This window comes from Macrobrachium rosenbergii, chromosome 8, assembly GCF_040412425.1.
Source record: "Macrobrachium rosenbergii isolate ZJJX-2024 chromosome 8, ASM4041242v1, whole genome shotgun sequence".
NCBI classification, from domain to species: domain Eukaryota; kingdom Metazoa; phylum Arthropoda; class Malacostraca; order Decapoda; family Palaemonidae; genus Macrobrachium; species Macrobrachium rosenbergii.
In genome coordinates this window covers 46,752,378-46,778,597 of record NC_089748.1, presented here as the reverse complement: position 1 = coordinate 46,778,597, position 26,220 = coordinate 46,752,378, and the positions used below count along the sequence as shown (strand labels likewise).

Sequence of the window (26,220 nt, the reverse complement as noted above, 5' to 3'; positions counted from 1 at the left end):
GGACACAATTCACATACACACTGTAATACGCGACAGGAATACATCTAAACGGAATACACTACCCGACAGGAATATAAGACACGACCCTCTTAAGGACACAATTCACATACACACTGTAATACGCGACAGGAATACATCTAAACGGAATACATTACCCGACAGGAATATAAGACACGACCCTCTTAAGGACACAATTCACATACACACAAGTACGAAAATGCTGCAAAACTGCTGTAAATGGCTGCTGTACTCACACTTCCTCGTTGTGCTGGCTGAGTTCCTCCCCGATGTAAACAATCTGATTCTTCACCGAATCGAGGTTGACGCGATTCATATAGAGCCACATTTTGACATACAATCGACGCAGGGGAAGCGAGGTTTAATTCTATATATATATATATATATAAAATATTTGGGGATATTCAAACCACGGGTTGCAGCGGTATTTAATTTTGTTCACAAGAAAATGATTTAGAAATAAATTGGCGGGCGGAGTTTTCGTCGAATAGGCCTTCTTACGTTTCGCGAATTTGACTGACGTTTGAACGAAAAAGGTTGGAAATTTAGTACTCAAATTCTCAGAGACAAAATATTTTTAAACGACAGTGAATGAATTTGAGTAACTGGGAAAATTAAATACGCTATAAAACGGATAACGGTGAATAAAAAATAAAAAATTAAAAAAACGGGGGAGTGATAATGTCAGCGTAAACTTCTCCGCGCGTGCGTGCTTGCGTGCGTTAACGTGTACGTGTGTGATCAGCTCAGAAACGTCCGTCACGACGTGCGACTATTCCTGTTGCTGCCGCTGTACGAAAACAAACGACGATCGACAAACTTATCGGCACAGGAACAAAACGCTTCGGTCTGGACGGAATCGCCCGGCAACCAGCTGCTCTTTGGGCAAGGTCCGACTACCTACTTAACTCCCCCTACGAAAGAACAATGAATGAGGAACTTTTTTAGTATTAAAGTTGGGGAAATAAAGGCTTTGACGGTGCGTGAATGGACCAATTACTGTCGTGGCATTGGCGGGCACGTGAATTCCTATACGCTATCGCACGGCAAACGGAACCAATATTTGCCCACGGCTAACGGAACGCACGGGCGATAGAATGCGGAATACGCAGTGCGAGTAATAGCAGTAGTAGTGGCAGCAAGCTACTGCTTTTTTTTTTTTTTTTTATCAAGCTACCGCTTTTATTCCTTCGGCCGAACAGAAGTTTAGGACGGACGGGAGTGGCGACCGATTTTTACAGTTAAGACGCGTGGAATCTGAGGAGAGAGAGAGAGAGAGAGAGAGAGAGAGAGAGAGAGAGAGAGAGAGAGAGAGAGAGAGACAGAGAGAGAGAGAGAGAGAATTAAAATACAGCAAGGAGATCGAAGAGGTCTGGGATTCCTTCTCTCTATGTTGTATATCTTCTTTTCTTCCTCCTCCTCCTTCTTCTTCTTCTTCGTCTTCTTCTCGTTCCAGTCCACGCTCGGAATCACACACTCACACATGCGCGCGCGCTCTCTCGACGCACGGCTCCGACCGACACAGACAGACAGACAGACACGCACACACGCACACGCGGATGGTAGAGCAACGCCACCACGACTGACTGCCTGCCGCTCTGATGATGGTCAAGACCTCTACATGATTATGTTCCCGCTGCTGCTGCCGCCACCGCCGCCGCCGCCGCCGCCGCCATTGCTGCTGCCTGACCCTCGGCAAGAATGAAAATCTCTCTCTCTCTCTCTCTCTCTCTCTCAACCTTTAACACCTTCCTCGCCCACCCACAAGTCTAATAAGAGATCGACGAAAATTGTACCTCTCTTCATGACCAGGATTCCCAGTAGCGACGCCACAGGAATGGGAATCTAGTCAGCGACGCCACAGGAATGGGAATCTAGTCAATCAATCAATCAAGAAGCGTCCCGAATGTCTCCCAAAATCAGTGGTAGTGACCGTAACAGAATGGTATTTAAAAAATAAACATAAACACAATCGATGGACCTCCCTCCTCGCCATCAAAAGAGAGTATGCGATGTACCGCATTTCCAATGCGGTGTATATTTCTCAGTAAACAAGCAGCGTAACTTCCCACAACGCAGTGTATTATACAGTATATTATACACCATATTATACGTGTCACTGGAAGTCAAACAACACAGTAACAGAGATGGACAGACGGGTCTTGAAGTGGCTGGATAACAAGGGGAGTTAAGGAAGTCAATTGGATGAATGGACTTTTACGTAATGCCTTCCTTATTCAGCTGGGACATACGCGTTCAAGAATGAGACATATGCATACGTGCAGTTGCTCACAAATGTATAAAAAGTATGAAGGTGCATGCTAATTACTCACACCTGTGTTATAAGTATGTAAGTGCATGCTAAATGCTCACAATTGCTCACACAATTATGTAAGTGCACGCTAATTGCTCACAAAAGTACATTAAGTAAGAAAATCCATGCTAATCGCTCACACATTTATAATAAGTATGTAAGTGCATGCTAATTGCTCACAAATGTACATTAAGTAAGAAAGTGCATGCTAACTGATCATACATTTATAATAAGTATGTAAGTGCATGCTAATTGCTCACTATTGCTCACACATGTAGAATAAGTTTATAAGTGCATGCTCATTGCTCACAATTGCTCACACATGTACAGTAAGTATGGAAGTGCATGCTCATTGCTCACCATTGCTCACACGTGCATATTAATTGCTCACACATGTATAAAAAGTATGGAAGTGCATGCTAATTATTCACAATTGCTCACACATGTATAAAAAGTATGTATGTAAGTGCATGATAATTGCTCACAATTGCTCACACATGTAAAATAAGTAAGTGCATGCTAAGATTACAAGGCGGCGACATTATAAACGTCTCATATTTAAGCCTTTTTCACTTGTTATTTGCCTCTTGAGCCTCGACAAGTCTCTAAGATACTCTATCCTCCTGACCTTGCAATCATTTCCTGTAAGATTCAGCTGCCCATTAAACTTTTCTTCTGTGTCAAATTGACTTTATCTCTCTCCCTCTCTCTCTCTCTGTATATATATATATATATATATATATATATATATATATATATATATATATATATATATATATATATATATATATATATATATATATATATATATATAAATATATATTATACGTGTAATATATATGTATATATGTATGGGTGATCATATACAACTGTATTCATACCCAAAGATGCGACGCTATGTTAACATCATTAAACATATCCATCCATCAGAGAACAACGGACAATTACGCTCATCCATCACAAACATTCATTGAACAAGTGTGCAGACAGTAAGCAGACACAGACACACATTTGCAACATCCATTCATGAACACACACACACACGTGTCGGCCCACGGGCCTCAAAGCTGTACCTCAATGCCATTCGTCCGACACAACATGACCGACACGTGACAAGACTTCACGACCGCGGCTCACGAGAGCTGGTCACTGTGACGCGGATGCTCCGGCTTCTTTCCGCCCGAGATAGGATTTCTTCCTACTTATTCCTCCTCCTCCTCCTCCTACTACCACTACTGCTATTACTTCTGTAAATCCTCCTCTTCCTCCTCCTCATCTTTCTCCTCTCAGTCCTGACTATGTTGATACATGAGAACATGTTGATGATGATTATGACGAGTACGGTAGCCTATAAGCGTTCTGGTGGCCTCATTTTCAGGCCGGAAAATAATGACTTTTTATTTCTACTTTCATATTTTCGCTGCTGCTTATGTTAATAATCTTGATGCGTTTTCATAATTATTATTATTATTATTAAACAACTATTGTGGAGTTACACTGTCGAAGTTATTTAGTTACTGCTTTATCATCTCATTTTCCTTCAGTCAACGACCCTGAATACAACTGACATTTTGGAAAATGGCGCTTCGGAACAGCTGACAAAATAGGGTCATGACTGGAAAACGAAAGTTCCAAAGATCCACCTACGTTACTGTGATGCAACCCGTTCCCCATTCATATCAGCAAAAGCCACTGTCAGATTTTCTATCTGTCCAACTGTACAGGACGGAAAATAAAATAAGCAGAAAGAAATGTTTGTGTGAGAGCGAGAGAGACCTTGGTTTAACCAGACCACTGAGCTGATTAACAGCTCTCCTACGGCTGGCTTGAAGGATTGGATTTATTTTACGTGGCTAAGAAAAAACTGGTTACCTAGCAACGGGACCTACAGCTTATCGTGGAATCCGAAACACATTATGACGAGAAATGAATTTCTATCACCAGAAATAAACTTCTCTAATTCTTCATTGGCCGGTCGGAGAATCGAACGCGGGCCCAGCAGAGTGCTACCCGAGAACGATACCAACCCGTCCATTGAGGAGCTTCTGAGAGAGAGAGAGAGAGAGAGAGAGAGAGAGAGAGAGAATCTATCATGTCTCAACTACTGCTGCAGTTAATCACACAAACCTGACAACCTCAGCTGCACAAAAGAATTCTCAATGAACCCAAGTTATAAACTCTCTCTCTCTCTCTCTCATAAAGACATCAAGGCAAAGGTATGAATTTAATTTTACATTTTATCAAGCAATGACAATCCACCTTGTTATAAGGAAGAGCTGTATCATCTGAAACTTCTCTCTCTCTCTCTCTCTCTCTCTCTCTCTCTCTCTCTCTCTCTCTCTCTCTCTCTCGCATCTCGTCTTCCGCCTATCACCTGACCTTGCTTGAATCCCACACCCTAATCGAAATAACCACTAAGTCATCATGATCGCATAAAACATACCATCGTTTTTTTTCTTTTTATCAAGGCTGCAGAGCGAAGACGTAAATAAACCTTTCGCACAAAAGCTGAACAAGTCCTGGACAGGTGCGTTTTTTCCTTTATAAACATGGAGCAGTATTTGTTACAGGACCTGGACAGGTGCGTTTTTCCTTTATAAACATGTTGCATTTTGTTACAAGAACTGGACAAGTGTCTTTACTGTAAATACAATTATCACTATTGTTACAGGTCTCCGGACGGGTGTGTTTACTGTAGACATGCTGAACAAGTCCTGGACAGGTGCGTTTTTCCTTTATAACATTGTAGCAATTTTGTTATAGGACCCGGACAAGTGTCTTTACTGTAAATACAATTATCTATATTCTTACAGGTTTCAGGACAGGTGTGTTGACTGTAGACAAGCTGAACAAGTCCTGGGCAAGTGCGTTTTTCCTTTACAACATTTTGCAGTTTTGTTACAGGACCTGGATAAATGTGTTTACTGTAAATACAATTATCAATATTGTTACAGGTTTCTGGATAGGTGTTTACTGTAGATACTAGTATCAATTTTGCTACATGTCCCAGACAGGTGTCGCCTGTAGATACTATATAGTAACAATTTTGTTACATGTTCTGGACAGGTGCGTTTCCTACAGATACTAGTATTAATTTTGTTACAGAACCTGGACAGGTGTTTCGTTTCCTGCAGATACTAGTATCAACTATCTTACAAGGTCTCGGACAAGTGTGTTTACTGTAGATACTAGTATCAATTTTGTTACAAGTCCTTGGACAGGTGCATTTCCTGTAGATACTAGTATTAATTATGTTATAGGTCCAGACAGGTGTGTTTACTATAGCTCCTAGTATCAGTTTTTGTTACAGGTCCTGGACAGGTGCGTTTTCTATAGATACTAGTATCAATTTTTTTTACAGGCACTGGAAAGGTGTGTTTATTTCAGGTACAATTATCAGCTTAGTTACAGGTCCTGGACAGGTTCATTTCCTGTAGACTCTATTATCAATTTTGTTACAAGGCCTGGACAGGTCCGTTTCCTGTAGATTCTATCAATTTTGTTACAGGTCCTGGACAGGCAATTATCTTAACTGTTATTTTATTCAGTCACATATTCTTCGGCCTCTGTAACTTAGAGTACATCCATAATAAGGTAAAACATGTCACAAACACACGCCAGCAACCTGTTGCATACATGTCACAAACAGTTTGAAAACAAATAAAAAACCACAGAGAACGAATCTTTGGCAAATGTTGAATAACTATAGGAAGTGGTGGTTAGGACAACCAATAAGTAGTTACCTTGTTGTCAACATGTTTGTGATGTGTGGGGGATAAATTGCAAACACTTCAAGTATTGCTGTCCAACTCAGTGAGCCATGGCATAGGAAAAATAAGGAATGAATTGCAATATATACTTTAACGCAATATTTTCTTTTATATTAATATGAAAAATAACAAAATGTTGTCTATCATTCCTCAAAAATCGAAGACAAATTACAGAGACCCGAAAATGCTGTCTATTTATTCACACATAATTTCTACCCATGACAAAAACTCCCCTTTGAAATATTTCTGGACCAAAGAATTGTCTTTAAATATAAACCAAACTTCAAGGTCGAGGGCCCTGCTAACCAAAAAGTCAAGGTCAGGGTCAAGTTCCTCCAAGGTGATGAGAATAACTGATGGTGTCTTTGTGTCCTGGAAACTGTGACAACCAGTCACATACGCGAATTTAGTTACACAAGCATTCTGACTGAACTTACAGGTACTGTAACTGTCCCACAAGCAGAGAAATGTCAGTGTCATGAAAGCAACTTACGGTACTGCTTGTTGACGTCACTATAATTTGAACCACTTGATAATGACCACTGCAGTTGCCTTGTAGGATGAATCAGTCCTAATATGTTGCCAATATACATTCACTCTCAGAATACTGACGTTACAAAGAAGAACTATTCAGATAAAAAAGTTAAATATATGTAATATGTATACATATATGTATTATATATATATGTTTATATATATTATATGATTATCATCACTTTTGTACGTGATTCATTTATCACGCATTACCACAGGTGAAAAATAAGAGACGGGGTGTAGGTCCAACACCCCGTTTTTTATTTTTCACCTGTGGTAATGTGTGATATATACAGTATATATATATATAATATATATATATATATATATATATTCTTTATATATATATATATATATATATATATATATATATATATATATATATATATATATATATATATATATATAGTATCTGAACTACGATATGAAGGACTGACACGTTCCAAACAGAAGTATTTTAGAACTCGATACGAGAGGAGGAACCAAACACACAATGCAAATGCCATACTGGAGTTGAAACTGAATGAGTGAACTTAGGGGTACAGTACCTTACAGATCATACGATGTGGTATTACATAAACACTCAAGGTTACATCCAATAAAAATAAAAGAAGACTGGAGCTAACAGGAGCACAACAGCACTTGTAAAAAGCACTTTCCTTTATCTAGCAGAGTGAATCAACATTTTCTGTTAAGTGATTCTGTACTAATGACTAATATTTTTGACTTACCACGTTCACTTACCATAAATATCTACCTCTTATACGTTCCTTGGATGGTATAAGTGGTAGATGTAAGTACAAAATATTAGTCATTAGTAATGAATCACTTTATGGAAGATATATATATATTCAAACCGTCCTTTGTGAAAAGAAAATGCTGATTCACTCTGCTAGATATAGAAATATATATATACATAATGTCTATATACAGTATACACACACACACACACACACACACATATATATATATATATATATATATATATATATATATATATATATATATATATATATATACACACACACCATGCATATGCATAAGCGAATCCCACAGGAAAATGACAGGCAGAAGGTTCAGTACCAAGCGCTTTCACGATGCGTTAATAAACGTGAAAGCGCTTGGTACTTCAATGAACTTCTGCTTTTATATATATATATATATATATATATATATATATATATATATATATATGTATGTATATGTATATGTATATGTATATGTATATATATATATATATATATATATATATATATATATATATATATATATATATATATATATATTTCATAGTCATATCCATACTACACTTATCGTTTGCGTGTTAAGCAAAACGTACATGAATTCAAGAAACTGGACTGTTGAGATGAAACCATCTCTTATTTGATAATAAAACAACAATAATCCCACATCTTAATCCAGCAATAAATGGGAGGGATTTACTTTCTTTTACTGTTAGAAATTTCTTAGAGAACACGCAGATGCATAACATATGGCAAAGATGCTGCCGGTTCTTTAGTTTTCTGTAAAAGAAAACTATTGAGACGGCTGTTTGTCTGTCCGTCCGCACTTTTTTCTGTCCGCCCTCAGATCTTAAAAACGACTGAGGCTAGAGGGCTGCAAATGGGTACGTTGACCGTCCACCCTCCAATTATCAAACATATCAAGTTGCAACCCTCTAGCCTCAGTATTTTTTATTTAACTTAAGGTTAAAGTTAGCCATGATCATGCGTCTGGTAACAACAACATAGGCCACCACGACCGGCGGAGAGTTTCATGGGCCGTGGCTGAAAGTTTCACACCGCATTATACGCTGTACAGAAAACTCGGCGCATTTTTTACTTGTTTTTTTTTCTTGTCCCGGAGAATGTAGCACGAGTTCGATAGTATCCTACTGAACGCGGAATCAGGAAAAGGTTCCCATGTTCCTCAGATCATCCCAGGTTAACGCGAGATAGCAAACAGGTACAATACTTGGTGATTAACTGATTGTCAGAATGGCCAACTGGCTGACTGAATTTTAAGGGCTACAAATATGGTCCTGAGAGGAAACACGTCTCTGATCTTCTTCTCCAGTTCAGTAGCAGAATCCTTGTACTTTAATATTAAAATTTTCTCTATTTCTATATTAATTTGTTAAATTATTTTTTCTTCTCTACTAACTGACCTCTTCTGTCTGTGTTTTCCATTACCAACTGTTGCTTCTTTCTAATGAACACCGTAATATTATTTGGAAGCTCGAATTTCGAGTCAATGGCCCCTCTGATGGGCTTGGTCCATATGAATAGGGTTCATCTTCTAAATTAATAATAATAATAATAATAATAATAATAATAATAATAATAATAATAATAATAAAAATAATAATATAATAATAATAATATTCATGAATGATGAAAAGCCTTTAAAGGACGTAATGTATAAATCTCTTTCTTTTTCTTTGCAAGAGAACAGTACAAAGAAAACCCCAGTTTTCAACCTAGGACACCACAAAAGAAATAAACATCTCACGTACCCCCTTCCCCAACACCCAGCCTCTCTCTCTCTCTCTCTCTCTCTCTCTCTCTCTCTCTCAGCCACAAAGGAAATAAATATATATCACAATTATGGCGCGTCTACGATAACAAGGTACCGAGCGTTACCTTGAAGTTCTCGACGAGGGGAGGGGAGGGGGGAGGGGAGGAGGGGGAGGGGGAAGGGGAAGGGTGAGGGGAGGAAGGGGAGGGGGAGGGGAGGGGAGGGAAGGGGGAGGGGAAGGGGAGAGAAAAAGAAAACGTCACAAAACACCGAGGGTAGAGGAGGAGGAGGAGGAGGAGGGGGAGGAGGGGGGGAGGGGAGGAGGGGAGGGGAGGGGGGGGGGAGGGGAGGAGGGGGAGGGGAGGGGAGGAGGAGGGGGGGGAGGAGGAGGAGGCGACCATCGAAAGGTTTTTGTCCCTCTGACGGTCAGTCAGTCAAACTAACTCGAGGAAATAGTAGATTATCCGAGGCAGTCAGGGACGCAGCTGGGACAGAGAGACGGGAATATACCCTGTCCTTCGTAGCCTGATTGCTTGCACTTTTACCACGGGGAAATTAAGGAAATGATTGCTCTGAGAGAGAGAGAGAGAGAGAGAGAGAGAGAGAGAGAGAGAGAGAGAGAGAGAGAGAGAGAGAAATCTTTCATCTTCTCAGAAAAGAGAGAGAGAGAGAGAGAATCTTTCATCTTCCCATGAAAGGATATGAGAGAGAGAGACAGACAGACAGACAGAGAGACAGAGACACCTTACCTTACAGACCTTACAGTTCGTTCGAGTTGCCCCAGGAGGTCCCTCAGTGTGAGGCACCTCTGATATCTACCACAGAATTGCTAGTGCATCTTCCGGTATATTTTGCATCTTCCAAACTTGGATGGTCTGGGATGCAGCTTACATATTTGTCGAGCTTATTCTTAAACACATCTACGCTCACTCCTGATATGTTCCCCAGATGAGCTGGTAATGCATTGAATAATCGCTGCATTATTGATGCTGGTGCGTAGTGGATTAATGTCCTGTGTGCTTTCCTTAGTTTTCCTGGTATAGTTTTGGGCACTATTAATCTACTTCTGGTTTCTCTTTCTGATATTTTTAGCTCCATGATGTTTTCGGTGATTCCTTCTATCTGTTTTCATGCCTGTATTATCATGTAGCGTTCTCTTCTCCTTTCGAGACTATACAGTTTTAAGAATTGCAGTCTTTCCCAGTAGTCAAGGTCCTTAACTTCTTCTATTCTAGCTGTAAAGGACCTTTGTACACCCTCTATTTGTGCAATATCCTTTTGGTAGTGTGGGTACCATATCATATTGCAATATTCAAGTGGACTACGTACATACGTTTTATAAAGCATAATCATGTGTTCGGCTTTTCTTGTTTTGAAGTGCTGAAACAACATTCCCATTTTTGCTTTGCGTTTTGCCAATAGTATTGCTATTTGATCATTGCATAACATGTTCCTATTCAACATCACACCAAGATCTTTAACTGCTTCCTTATTTGTGATTGTCTCGTTGTTAGGTCCCCTATATGCATATATCATTCCTTCTTTATCACCATAATTTACTGATTCAAATTTATCAGAGTTAAATACCATCCTATTTACCTCTGCCCATTCATACATTTTGTTTAGGTCTCTTTGTAGCGAGTTCCTATCTTTATCACAAGTAATTTCTCTACTTATTCTTGCGTAATTGGCGAAACTTCTCACTACCGAGTCCTTAACATTACTGTCTATGTCTGCAATCATAATCACAAACAGCAATGCAGCTAACACCATACCTTGTGGCACACCGGATATTACCTTAGCTTCATCCGATTTCTCATCGTTTGCAATCACTATCTGTTTTCTGTTTGGCAAAAATTGTTTTATCCATCTTCCTACTTTGTCCACAATATTATGTTTTCTAATTTTTTTCCCTAATATATTATGGTCCACCTTGTCAAAAGCTTTTGCAAAGTCTAGGTAAACCACATCTGTATCTTTTTTGTTAATCATATTTTTATATATGTTTTCATGGTGGACTAACAGTTGGGTTTGTGTACTTTTTCCAGGTACAAAACCATGTTGTCCTATATTAAACAAACAATGTTTCATTATATTTTTCTTCATTACTCTTTCATACACTTCCATAATATGTGATGTTAGACTCACAGGCCTATAATTACTTGCCTCTAGTCTTGATCCACTATTGAAAATAGGGGTAATATATGCTAATTTATGTTCATCATAAATCTTGCCTGTATCTACACTTTGCCTGTATCCACTTTCTTTAACAAAATGGCAGGGACGCCGTCTGGTCTGGCTGCTGATCCATTTTTAATTTCATTAATAACCTGCACAATATCGGCTTCATTACTATCTATGTCCGATAAATATTCACTATTTTCATCTCTTATTTCTGTATCATTATCAATTCTAGGTGTAAATTCTCTCTTATATTTTTCTGCTAATATGTTGCATATTTCCTTTTTTTATTCTTCATGGCTGCAGGATGCATATATCTACATTTTTTGTTAAACCTACATCCTTTTCCTTCTCTCCAGTTTTTACATATTTCTGGATGTAGATCGCTGCATTCCTCCTCATAGCCGTCTAGATATGCACATTTGTCATAAATCTCATAATTGTGACATGTCTTGGGATGCTTGTAAGAACATCTTTCACCGAATCTGCAATTCCCTCTTTTCAAAAGGGTGCATACTGTGTCTTTCTTTTTTTTTTTTCTTGCTCGTTCCCATCAGTATGAAGATTCGGGTACAACCTCTTTGGGATTTTATTTTGAGTTATCATGTCATAATTTATTTCGTCATATGTATGCTGCTGTATTGCCTCATATGTAGAATCTATGAATTTCTCTGCATCCATACTCTTATCCTGTTCTTTATTTTCACTAATTTTTTCTATCTCCTCAATATTATTTTCTTCTTTTCCATTTTCCTCTTCTTCACAATTTGTGCATTAAGTCTTGATTTAATAACCTTGTCTATCCATACTAGACATGTTGAGCAAAATACTCTTGTGTCCTTATTTTCACTTTGCTGGGCTTCTGCTCATGTAGGATGAGTAGGCACGTGGCACGCATAGCATTTCCTAATCAGGTTTTGTGGATTTACAATGCCATACCACACTACATAGTTTACATGCTTTAGACATTCATTTTCCTATTGCATCAATCAATATATTCACTATATGCACCTTATTCATTTTCTTAGTTGGAATGTGTTGATTGATGTAAATTTTCTTTATAAGTCTTTTGGTAACTTGAACATTCTTCGGTATTCCTTCAGTTATTTTCATTATATTTTCTGCAGACTTGCTCCAGTTTGAAGGATCATATCCTTTCAACATGTCTGTGAATGTTTTTGCATCGTTTTGGTTGGAGCTGTTGTTGATCTCAACGATAAGAAAGCCTAGTTCCCTGCCTGCCAATTCATCATATTGCATATCTGCAAGGCATGCAAGATTACTCCAGCTCTTGCCACTGTTGCCAGACACTTCCATGATGTTCAGTTTTTAATAATTCACTCGAAAAAACAACTTAGTCGTCGCTTTATCGTGCTATTCTGACAATCTAATCACCGACGGTTCACGAACACTTCTAGCTATAGGTCATTCGCTAATTGTATGTTATACGCATGATATCGGGTTGATTATTCAGACCAAGAACGAATACGTCTCACCAAGAGAATGTCACATCAGAGAGAGAGAGAGAGAGAGAGAGAGAGAGAGAGAGAGAGAAACTTTCATCTTCCCAAAAAAGGATAAGAAAGGATATGAGAGAGAGAGAGAGAGAGAGAGAGAGAGAGAGAGAGAGAGAGAGAGAGAGAGAGAGAGAGAGAGATCTTTCATCTTCCCAGAAAAGAAGGATATGAGAGAGAGAGAGAGAGAGAGAGAGAGAGAGAGAGAGAGAGAGAGAGAGAGAGAGAGAGAGAGACCCTTACCCTGTGCACTGGTCGATGTTACTCTTCTAATAACACAAGTGATGTCTCCTAACAAAAATCTCGGTAAATAAAAAGAATTTAGAAATTAAGAGTATCATGAAGTTTCATGAATGAAATTTAATCTTCGTATAAGATACCAAAACAGACTCATAATTCAAGGGACGGCCATGGAAAGGTTAACTAATCTTAAAAAGTATATAGGGAGTTAGAGACAAAACAGCTCTCAATAAATCTAAGCAAGTTTCACATTAGACTTGACAAGTCTTCATCAAATAAAACATAATGGTACTGATGTCCTCTTGAGTGTGAGTGTGTGTGTGTGTGTGTGTGTGTTTGTGTGTATAAATGTATATGTATATATATATGTGTGTCTGTGTGACTGTACGAGTCCGTGCGTGTTTTTTTTTTTTACAGACGTGCATTTTATTCTACGGAAACTTTCAAAGCAGTTTCTCTGTTTTTGGCTTATAAAAAATAATAATAATAATAATAATAATAATAATAATAATAATAATAATAATAATAATAATATTGAGCCAAAAAGTCAATTATTCCCTTAGTATAATTAAGTAGCACTGAAACTGAAAAGGTGTATAAAAAGTTTACAGCTTCGGGAATGTAATAATAATAATAATAATAATAATAATAATAATAATAATAATAATAATAATAATAATAATAATAATAATAATAATAATAATAATTAGTTCTGGAATGTCCCTTTCAGGAAATGGCCATGTAGACAAATTTTACGATTAATTCGTGCGGAACTTCACAAACAATAAATTAAAAAAACAAGAAAATACATATATAGGCAAAATATTTTAAACGTCTTCGTTTTTTAAAATACAATTTCTACAATGACCTGAAATATTAAGTTTAGCTTTCTAACAAAAGTTAGTAACCAATTTTGACAGCGGGCTCACAAAATAAATATATAACGACAAAAACATTTCTTGATGCAGTTAAGCGGGAACACAAGATCGAAAAACCGGAGTCACTGTCCAGCAAAGATCGTTCCAGAATTTTCCAGGAATTCTGGAAAAAAGTTCCCTTTCTCCTCAATCTCTGAGAGGGAGAACTGTGACGATGTGATTAGCCTGGAAGCTTAACATGGAGTTTGAAGGAATGAATTTATACAGGGGTTCTCTCTCTCTCTCTCTCTCTCTCTCTCTCTCTCTCTCTCTCTCTCTCTCTCTGAGAGACAAACATGTAAAACTGGACTTTCTCGCAAAGTGACCTAAGACGCAAGAACGTGATGACCTCGGGGCTACCCAGCGAGGTAAAGTGATATTATAATAAAAGGTAATGTTATGCAGGTGTTATATTACAGGCTACTCTAAGGAACAGCAATGGCCCGCGCTTGGCACGTGGCCGGGCAGCATGGTACATCATCTACAAACCACCATTTAAAAAGTATATTTACTGCAGACATCCAACTAAAAAGTATATTAACTACCAGTTAAAAAGTATGTAAACTGCAAATAACCATTTAAGAAGTATATTAACTGCATACCATCATTTTAAAAAGTTAATATACTTTTATACCGCAATCTACTGCAAACAACCATTTAAAAAGTATATATATTAACTGCAAACAACCGTCTAGAAAGTATATTAACTACAAACAATCAATTTAAAATGATACAAAGTACAACAACCATTTAAAAATTATATTAACTGCAAACAACCATTTAAACAATATAGGCCTACTAACTGCAAACCATCGTTTAAAAAGTATATTGAATGAAACCTACCATATAAATGTATATTAACTGCAAACAACCATTTAAAAAGTGTAACTACAGACAAACATTTAAAAGGTATATTAAATGCAAACAACCATTTTAAAAGCATATTAACTGCAAACAACCCCTAAAGAAATATACTATTCAGCAAACCACCACTTAAAAAAAAAAAATTTTCTTAAGTAGTCTGCAAACGATTTTATATTATCTGAATATAAGGACAGGCATTCAATTAGCCGTGGACAATACTGACTGAGGTGGAAACCTTGAAACTTCAAATAAAATTATGCAAGAAATCTTAATTTAAAATGGCTCTCTGTGCCGATGAAAATTCAGTGGCTGCTAGAACAATTATGTCTGTCATGCAACCTCATCGACAGAACAGTCTTGGAACTTCATAAAAATAATAAATGCTTAATATACTTTCAAAATTAATAATCTGTTTTCAAGTTGAAATCGTTCTAAAAAAAACTTTATTATAAAGCCACTTCCGCTCACTGTACAATAGTGCTAGGCTCTAGGTCAGTGGTTCACAAATGGTGGTTCATGGTGACATTTTCTGTGGTCCACAGGAGGTTCACTATATTTGGTAATGAACTGGATATTAGTGTATATATATTTTTTTAAATTACCGAACTGCACTAAGAACATTTTGTATTATTATTATTATTATTATTAATATACATAACGACAATCTACAGGTTGTAATTCTCTGCATAAGAAATATATTTCAACCCAATATATTTATTGTCTACATTCGTTTATCGTTACTCAAAAAAGAAATGGACCAAGATATGGACTGAAGCAAGAGTCACTGCTCTGGGTTATATGGTACCTAGAATTCAGTGCTTAGACACAAACACTTAAAACCTGCCTTATTCAAATGAAAAAATTGTAGCCAATATTCCCTCCAATATTTCTTGCAATAACGCCAGAACAAATGTGCACGAGCGGAAGCCTTGTAATTTTCTTGCAAGAGGAAAAACTTATGCCTCAAGTTACGAGCCATAATCTGATCCCAACTGACTTGTATTTTAGGTGACTGAAGAATAAAGAAAAAATAAACACCCTGTAATTACCAAAACAAAGCAAAAACAAACCCCGAAATATATCGATTTATTTGTATGCTAAACGAATGTCATGAATAAATAAAATAAAAATGGCTTTGGAAGTGAAGGGAAGGAGTACGAAAAGAGAAGAAAGGAAAAGACGAGAGAGTGAGAGAGAGAGAGAGAGAGAGAGAGAGAGAGAGAGAGAGAGAGAGAGAGAGAGAGAGAGAGAGAGAGAGAGAGAGAGAGGTCGAAACCCATTTGTCAGCTAAGTGACCACCTAATTGTATTTCAGGAAATACACAAGAAAAGAACAAAGCCAGCTGAGAGAGAGAGAGAGAGAGAGAGAGAGAGAGAGAGAGAGAGAGAGAGAGAGAGAGAGAGAGAGAGAGAGAGTTTTGTGACCACCCGAATGTATTCAATTTCTAGGCTCTGTTGATGCAATGTCCAACAATAATAATTACCATGAGTACGTGACCTGATCTCCATGGTCTGATTCCATGGAATGACATTGCAAGCCTGTCACTCTGCTCTTGCATCTGCTTCGCCCTGGTGCAGCTGGTTTCGTTACAATTGGCAGCTGCTGCTGTTTAACGTATATTTAGCAGGCCACTTCGTTATTCATTAGTGTATGAACGCATGTGTGTGTATAAATAGAACGCATTGTGTGTACGTAAAGACTAAATAAGTACGTAAAGACCAATGCTCATTATTTATAATGTATGAACGCGCGTATATATAGTTACTAAGTGTAAACATCAGCTAACTGTGATTTACTGATAGTGTATAAACGCGTGTGTGCACGTTATTACGTTCATTATCTATAAAATAATGTATGAACGTATGCGTGTAAATGCCTACTCTCAAGTGTAAACACTAAGGAATGAGTTATGTACTTATGAATGTACGTATAATCAAGAACAACACTACCATGAAAAGACTTGTCTCGTAATCCACCGGTTTTCCTAATCTCCAATATCCTTAAAATTGACCAATTGATTTATTATGGCTACTAAAACTCGCGCAGCCATAATAGTCCACAATTCTTCAACGACGTCGTTGCCCCAAATTCTTTTTTTAGTCCTCCTAAAAAAAGCAACTCGACTTTCAAAGGTTACATTGACTCACTCTTCCCAAGAAAGGCTCGCCGCACAAAAGCACATAAAAGAATCAAGAACAATCTGGTTTAGCTTTTGTTCATGTGAAAGATTCAGGAACAAACCCGACACAGCTTGTTTTGTGTTTCTGTTCATCGTGTCAGGTTTAACTGCCGCCGAGAAGTAGATATAAGATTACTTTTCCGCCGCCAATATCACGCATGTGGCTTAGATCACTGACCTGACAGAACAGTAAACCGTGTTATCTATGTGTACAAGTATTGTAGACTTATGTGCCACATGCATAGAACCACCAAGACCTAATTAACAGTATTATTATTATCATTATTATTATTATTACTACTCAGAAGATAGACCCCTATTCATATGGAACAAGCCCAGAGGGGCCACCGACTTTAAATTTAAGCTTCCAAAGAATACATACAGCATATACGAGCAATGTGTGTGACACTGTATGTATATATCTATATCTATATCTATATATATATATATATATATATATATATATATATATATATATATATATATATATATATATATATATATGGCAACTGGTATGGTACATCCATCCACTTTCTAGACAACTGTATCCACCAATTTCATTGAAAAGAAAGCATACCTTTCAAACAATTATTATAGGTACTGAGGGCATTCAAACCCATCATAAGGAGGCTAAAATACAGGGAGGAAAAAGGTTATGACCTAACAGTAAAAATTAATTCACTAATCTGAAGTCACTGGAACAAAACGGCAAATCCTAAATTCATTGCATTCGTTTTCACCCTTACATAGACCTAGAGTAGACTGAAATTTTCCCCCTCTCTATTTCAGTTGTACAACCAGTTGCAAGATAAATTGCACAATCCTGAGAAAGGGCAACTGTCTGAGACGATGCATGGAGGAATTAACATATTCTGCAGTTTTGAATAAAATCGTGTTAGCCATTGATTTCAAAAATAATTTAACCGACTTCTGACGTGACTTGGGCAATTATCAGCATCACTAAAGTCAATACCCTCTTGTACTGTACTTAAAATCTTCAACGTTTTTCTTTTAACGTTATCCTTCTTTATTGCCACAATCCTTTCAATAAAGTATCCATCTACGTATATAAAGTATGTAAAGTACGTACACACAAATAAAATGCATACGTATATAAAGTATGTAAAGTACGGTACACACGAATAAAATACAACCGTGTGGGCAGTTTGTTTCAGTTACCTGGCATAAAAGAAAATGGAACATTAACCCTTTTGACATTACTAAAGAAAACGGTATTTCGGCCAAAATTAAAGGGATTCTCATACATTTCAACTAGAATCTGCAGTGTGTGTGTGTGTGTGTGTGTGTGTGTGTGTGTGAGAGAGAGAGAGAGAGAGAGAGAGAGAGAGAGAGAGAGAGAGAGAGAGAGAGAGAGAGAGAGCGAATGTACAATTTAATGCATTCAAGCAAAATATATCGAAAGGAAAAACAATGGGGGGAAAGAAAGAGTGTGTCGAAAGGAAAACAAGGAGAGAGAGAGAGAGAGAGAGAGAGAGAGAGAGAGAGAGAGAGAGAGAGAGAGAGAGAGAACGTGTCTTCAAAGTGTAAAAGACGACTGATGAAGGTTCATCCAATTGTAAATTGAACGTTGAGGTCTTAAAAAAAAAAAAAAAAAAAAAAGCCTATTTCTAAAGACTTCCTGAGGCCACACAACGGCTCAACGAGATAAGAGGTTATGCTACACGAAAGTACCAAGAAAGGACTCGAGCAATACATCACACTTACTACAAAAAAAAAAATGAAAAATGTGAAGGGAAGATGATATAGAATTACTCAAAGGAGAGAGAGAGAGAGAGAGAGAGAGAGAGAGAGAGAGAGAGAGAGAGAGAGAGAGAGAGAGAGAGAGTCGAAATAAAAACAATAAGAGAGAGGAGAGACCTGAAAAACATCAAGAGAGAGAGAGAGAGAGAGAGAGAGAGAGAGAGAGAGAGAGAGAGGGGAAAAAACATTGACGGAGAATGAGAGTCACAATAAAAACAATAAGAGAGAAGAGAGAGACGAAAAACATCAACATCGAGAGAGAGAGAGAGAGAGAGAGAGAGAGAGAGAGAGAGAGAGAGAGAGAGAGAGAGAGAGAGAGAGAGAGACTTAAAAAGTTCAGTGACCTCCACTTACTCCTAACACACTGTAAAAGCATATACATCACCCTGCATATAATATTCAGGCTATTACCTCATTCGCTGAAGTATTTCCAACTGGAGAAGCCTTCACTTATCTACTTATAATACCACCAGACGCCGACCACTAGTAATATGTTATTACGGCTATGATGGATATATTGGAATCAATTCAGAGAAATATGGCTGTTTTGCATATTCCTTTTACATTCAACAACTTAAAGGTATATAATTTTCGAAGGGGGAAAATTATACTGCAATTTTCTGGCTACAAATTCCGAAATTTCAAACAAAAATTTTGACAAATTTTGAAAAATTATTATTATTATTATCAAAGGATACATTGGTTGAATTTACCCTTCAGGAAGGAATGGAATGGAATATATATATATATATATATATATATATATATATATATATATATATATATATATATATATATATATATATATATATATATTTGTCTCCCAGGGCCAAGCGCTGGAACCTATGTTGTCATTCAGGGCTGAAAGGGAAATTGATAGTCGAAAGCTTTGAAATGTGTAACAAGAGGAAAACCTCGCAGTTGCACAATGAAACAACTGTTAAGTGAGGGTGGAAAGTAAGATGGAAGAAAGAAAATATGAACAGAGATACAGTAAAAGGAATGAAAGGAGTTACAGCTAGGGGCCGAAGGGAAGCTACACAGAACCTTAAGTAATGCCTACAGTGCACCGCATGAGGTACACTGACGGCACTACCGCCCAGCCCCAAGGAAGGGAATCCAGCTCTCAAAACCAAAGAGGGTAATACATGGGGCTGTGCTACAAGCCAGGTTTGGTAAACATGGGTCATATAAACACCACTCCAACTAAATCAACTAAATATGGCAATCACACACACAAGAAATAACTGCAAATACAAAAAACATAGTTGCAACCTAATACACAACTGCATTTAAATACACAAGACATAACGTCAATCAAATACATAAAACTTCAAATATATACTGTAATCACATACACAAAACATAACTGCAACCAAATACACATAACATAACTACAATCAAATACACAAAACTGCAACCAAGTACACAAAACATAACTGCAATCACATACACAAAACATAACTGCAATCACATACACAAAACATATCTGCAGTCAAATACAAAAAACATAACTGCAATCAAATACACAAAACATAGCTACAATCAAATACACAAAACATAACTGTAATCACACACACAAAACATAACTGCAACCAAATACACAAAACATAACTGTAATCACATACACAAAACATAACAACAGTCAAATACACATAACATAACTACAATCACATCACAAAATATAATTCAAATCAACCACGCAAAACATAACTGAAATCAAACACAAAAACAACAGAAATCAAATACACAAAAAAATACTGCATTCCATAACATACTCTGCAACATGCAAGAACGGAACACAGGTGCAACAATGCAGTCAAGAGGCGTCAGGATCAATGCCTGAAGAAGGCGCAAGCAACACTGGCTGGCCTATCTTTGCTTGCACCACCAAAGGGTGAGATGTGTTCCTATTGGTTGGGAAAACAGTATTCCAAAAAGATATTCACTGGAATGTTTCCATTCCTAAGGATCAACCACTACAGCTGCATATGATATGATAATAAATTTTGTAGTTGTATTAAGTAACTAATTGAGTGATACATCCTACTAATTACATGTATCACTTACAAGGCTTTACTGTATTATTGATTATAAACCAAAGGTCATAACGGGTAAAAATTTCCACCCCTAATACAGTTTTGGGGAAAACACTTTTTTTAAAAACTTCATAAAACACAAAAAATATTCCCACAAAAATGGCCGAATGGTTTAACCAAACCAAAACCACACACCACAAGAAACGTGAAGAAAATACTAAATCCCACTTCAGTATAGTGATGATCCCCACTCCATTATATCACCCAACATTCCTACGGTACATTAACTGTCTAAAAACTGCCAGTTATAATTACCTCTTTTCCCCCATGGCACTGGAAATAACTGGACAGGATATGTTATAATGGTGAGCACACTCACAGTTACTGCACCTCACGAGACTGTCGACCACTGAGGAAGGCGGTGGCGTTTCCATGGTAACCAAGACGCTACACGGCTAATGTCAGTACACATACAAATAAATAAACAAAACAATCGCTTACTTCGCTCTTGTTAGCACGCACTTTGTCACTCTCTGGAAGAAATTTGTAATATTTCCTTTCTCTTCTGGACTCACTTTCGATAAATCTCACATAAGATCCGTCGTTTCAGTCTACTCTCATTTTTCGAAAGGAAATTCGTGTAAACTTTCATCTAACTTTCTTTTTAGCAAGCACCCTTTTCTCTCTTCTGCCACTTTCTAAAATATAAAAAAAAACATTTCTATAATTTTTTATAATTTCCAAGAAAAAATTAACCTATAGTTTATTTCCACTTTACTTTCTCTTACTTCTGTCATTACTCCAGTAGTGAAAGCAAGGCTTACTACAGAAAGACAACTACACTGCTACAAAACTACAGAATCTAAATGTCGTTCTTTGGAAAAAAAAAAAAAAAATTTCCCACAATCATCAATCATGAAAGAGAAACATAACTGAGAATCATTACGGATAATCGCAACCAACCATTAGTGTTGAGAACCACCATTCATATGGAATTGAAAGCTACATAACCTTCCGCAGGCTATTCTGGCGTTGCAACGAGCGTGGTCACATTTACAGTAGCTAGCAAAGATAAAAATTTTAAATTTCGCTCGTATACACAAAGCCCACGCCAACTGCAAAACAGGAATTATAAGTCATATACATATGTGCACAATTCATTCTTGAGAGGTTATCTTGCATGCATACATACATATATACAGTACATACATACATACATACATATACTCAAAGGGTTTCGCCAGGAAGCTTGGGAGAAATGTATACGTGGGTGTTACGATATAATTCTGACTTAAGAACGCTTAATTTTTGTAATACATTAGCATAAAAGATTTAATCATAAACACTTAGTGATAATGGATGATAACAGGTATAACCATACTGAAAAAAAACTGTACGTATGACAGGAACGCAGTGCGCATGAGCAACTTCACTACAGCCAAAATGAGTCTCCCTGAGGATGCTGTGCAAATGGAATCTCAAAAAAAGTTCAAGCGAAGATGCAATGCATTTCTACCCTAAAACAATTCGCCTTGCATTTTAATAATTTGTTCATAGTTTTAATTAGTTATTTATTAATTTGTCTTTTTTTCTTTTTTAGTGACTGATCTCTTCTTTATGTATTTCCTTTTATCTTCTGAAAATTCTATCAAATAAACACTATGATATTCTTTGGAAGCTTGAATTTTAAGTCAATGGCTACTGTAATGGGCTTGTTTCATATGAATAGGGGTTTATCTTTTGAATAATAATAATAATAATAATAATAATAATAATAATAATAATAATAATAATAATAATAAAAATAATAATCTTATAACCGGGACTATGCAATAATGCGGTATCACATGATACATGCACATATAAACCCTTTATTATGAAAATGTATCTGAGATATGAACGAAAGAAACATTTAGCATAAACAAGACGAATTCACGTACGTATGACGTAAAAGCTACTACTCCCACAGAAGAAGAAGAAGAAGAAGAAGAAGAAGAAGAAGAAGAAGAAGAACAAGAAGAAGAAGAAGTGGATCACGTGAGATTGAAGCCCCTTAAAAAAAAAAGGTTAAGTTCTCAGTATGTCACTTTTTGCTTATCGACAGATGTTAGCTGAACAATGGTATCAGAGAGAGAGAGAGAGAGAGAGAGAGAGAGAGAGAGAGAGAGAGAGGGTGGGGTGGGAATTTAAGTCTTCAGCAAAGCAAATCTTTCAACAATACATTTCATACACACATCCATAGCTTGAATACTAAACTAACAACGGGAGTCAAATTGGGATACAGCAACACAGCAACGGCTGAACTGCAATCCTGTATCCTGTATCTGCCATCTCATTCTGCAGTGACGATCCATCACTGAAATTCAACCGACTGCAACGCTCCACCCAATATGTAATCTGGGACATCACTGACACGTGTCAACGTAGGAAGATTTCTAGGGTGTGTATTCTAGGAATGAATTACTGGCTTGGCTATTCTAGGAATTAATTCTAGAACCATCCTCCCTATAAGAGAAGCACTTGTATGTCTATTCTAGGACTGAACTGACTAGCAGGTGTGTTTTCTAAAAGCGAAAGTCCAAATCTGGCATGACTCGGCTAACGACCGATTTCAATATTTACGAATGAATTACTGAAGTACGCATCATACGCATTATACGAATTTATGAATGACTTGGGTACTATCACGTCATGATCGTGTATTTACGGGAGTCTGACAAATGACTGGCAGAAAGATTCGGGTTACTATAAGAATCTTCGAGGCTAATTCTTGTGCGTCCCGTCTTGTGTAAAAACACTAATTTTTTCTGTACTTTAAACTTCTCAAATGTTACCTACGATAACGCATGCTGCGCTAAATTGGAAGACCGCAGTATCTGCAAAAATACAGTACTGAGAAAAATGGTAGATACTCCCTTGCCTTACTACTGATTTCGCAGATACTGCAAATGGGACCCCCTAAACACTCGTGGAAAGCTTTGAGGAATCATTCTGAAACTGCAGTAACTTGCGTATTAGTGTTTCACGAGGACAATAGGTGGCATATCTCAATTTCGAAATTTTTGCAGATACTGCAGTTTTCCATTTTAGGGCCAGCATGGTATTCAAATAAACAACGTTACTAAAGATAACTGCGCTGTTCTATTGAGCTCGACATTATTTTCCATAAACCTCTGAAAATTGGCAACAAATAAATTAATAAAATGGCTGTTTTATGCTAAGGTAACCTTGGTCGTTTGTCATGCAACGAAATCATTTACATCTTGTGTAAAAGGATCTTAGAGGTAAAGCTACAAATCTCTACAATAAACACACAGTTAAAATTATTATCTATAAACAGATTTCGGTCATCAACCTCTCTCCTAGTCTACAATTTAGCTATATATCAAGTTACTGGGCACGTCGAAATTGTATACAATCAGAGTAAATTAAAGACGAAATGCTTTTTTAATACCTTCTCAACTGAGTCTGAGCTTAAATGTAACAAACAAAATTTTAAAAAGTACCACAATTTTAAATGACCGATATATCAAAATATGGAGACTGAGAAGAGAGAGAGAGAGAGAGAGAGAGAGAGAGAGAGAGATATTTTAAAAGATACCACAATTTTAAATGACTGATATATCAAAATCTGTAGAGAGAGAGAGAGAGAGAGAGAGAGAGAGAGAGAGAGAGAGAGAGAGAGAGAGAGAGAGAGAGAGAGAGAGAGAGAGAGATCCAAATTCAACACAAAAGCAACAAGACTGTAGACATAAAATAAAATAAATTTTCAAAAAAAAAAAACTACGAATACTGTAAATCTACAACAGCCTTTGGCCAAAGGGACTTTTTTTAAGACATCTGTGCCCTTATATATATATACAAGAACCTATGCTGTTCCGAAGCTATTTATAACTCGCGTGGTAAATCGCAAATTAAGAACTCCAGTCCTTCATGTCTATAGTTTTTTCCTCCTCACCAAAAAAAAAAAAAAAATAAAAAAAAAATCTTGAACCGTAATTTTGTTCTTTTCTGACTAAAATTTCTCTCCAGGATTCCTACGAAGGAGTCGAGATCCTAGCATTTAAGCATCCCTGGGGCACATTTTGTCTGGAGTGCATTATTTAATCCATTCTAACTCCTGGTGTGAGAGAGAGAGAGAGAGAGAGAGAGAGAGAGAGAGAGAGAGAGAGAGAGAGAGAGAGAGATGTTTCCTCCTTCCAGAAAAGGATGAGAAAAAGATATATATTAATGTGAGAAGGTGTTGTAGAATTACAATTCCTACATACCACGGATATTAAAAGATACACTGACATTGAAAAATTTTAAAAAATAAAATCTTAAATGAAAAAAAAAATCACGAGCAAAAATAATTCTAAATTTACTGGATAACTCAGAGATGACCATAATTTCCACGCAATAATAATAAAATAATCGTTCTAATTGCATTACAACCACCCAGTAATAACGAAAACCAACACTTAGTTTTGGTTAACCAATCGTAACTTCAATACACAAGGGAACAGCGCAGGAAAACGATGACTGAAAAATGCCAGAATAACGAAAATAAAATTGCCAGCGATTACCGGGAGGCATCTTTCCCTTCTCCTGCCGGTACGATCATGACACAGGTACGTACAGGGCTACTATGGACGTACGGACGTACGCATGGCAGTGAAGACAACCGTTCTTATATAAAATTCTACCTCACACACGATCAACTGAATCACACTTTCCTCGTTGACGAAAGCCATCAATCGTCAGACATCTTCGTTTTTACGGAAATTGAAAAATGTATGTTTTGTGTGTGTGTGTGTGTGTGTGTGTGTGTGTGTGTGTGTGTGTGTGTGTGTGTACATTCCGTAACCAAATTGATGTGTCATAACCGACAGGGAGATACGAACAGACACGGGGACACACACACACAATATATATATATATATATATATATATATATATATATATATATATATATATATATATATATATATATATATATATATATATATATATACATATACTGTGTGTATATATGTATATATATATATATATATATATATATATATATATATATATATATATATATATATATATAATATATGCACGTGCATTAAAAAGACTTTGAAACTTCCAATGTTTTTCGCTGTAGATATTTATTCACAACTCAGCGGCTGTGGGGTGAACTGGTGAATTTTTGAACAGTAAAATGACAAACACTTTTTTGTACAAAGTCACCAATACGATCAGTCATTTTACAAACATGCAAACATACATACATAAGAACAAACACATACATACACACATACAAACACATATGTGGCGTGACTGTAAGTGGAACTGTGAACAGAGTAATGGCATTCTTTTTTTTTCTAAAGTCACCCATATGAACAATG

The 26,220-nt window shown here is 36.8% G+C and overlaps 1 protein-coding gene across 8 annotated transcripts in view; it reads right to left on the bottom strand.

Moving 5' to 3' along the window:
* Window positions 1-26,220, bottom strand: part of LOC136840805 (NAD kinase-like) — a 271,695-nt gene that overhangs the window by 71,508 nt on the left and 173,967 nt on the right. Inside the window, exon 1 of one of the 8 annotated variants that reach the window (XM_067107708.1) lies at window positions 21,164-21,297. The exons of 5 other annotated variants lie outside the window; for them this stretch is intronic. In XM_067107708.1, the coding sequence (XP_066963809.1) occupies window positions 21,164-21,282 (119 nt within the window). In that variant the 5' untranslated portion in view covers window positions 21,283-21,297. Of the gene's footprint in view, window positions 1-254; window positions 1,613-9,902; window positions 9,980-21,163; window positions 21,298-26,220 lie in introns of those variants that run through there. 2 more of the 8 variants (XM_067107715.1, XM_067107712.1) reach the window with 2 other exon arrangements.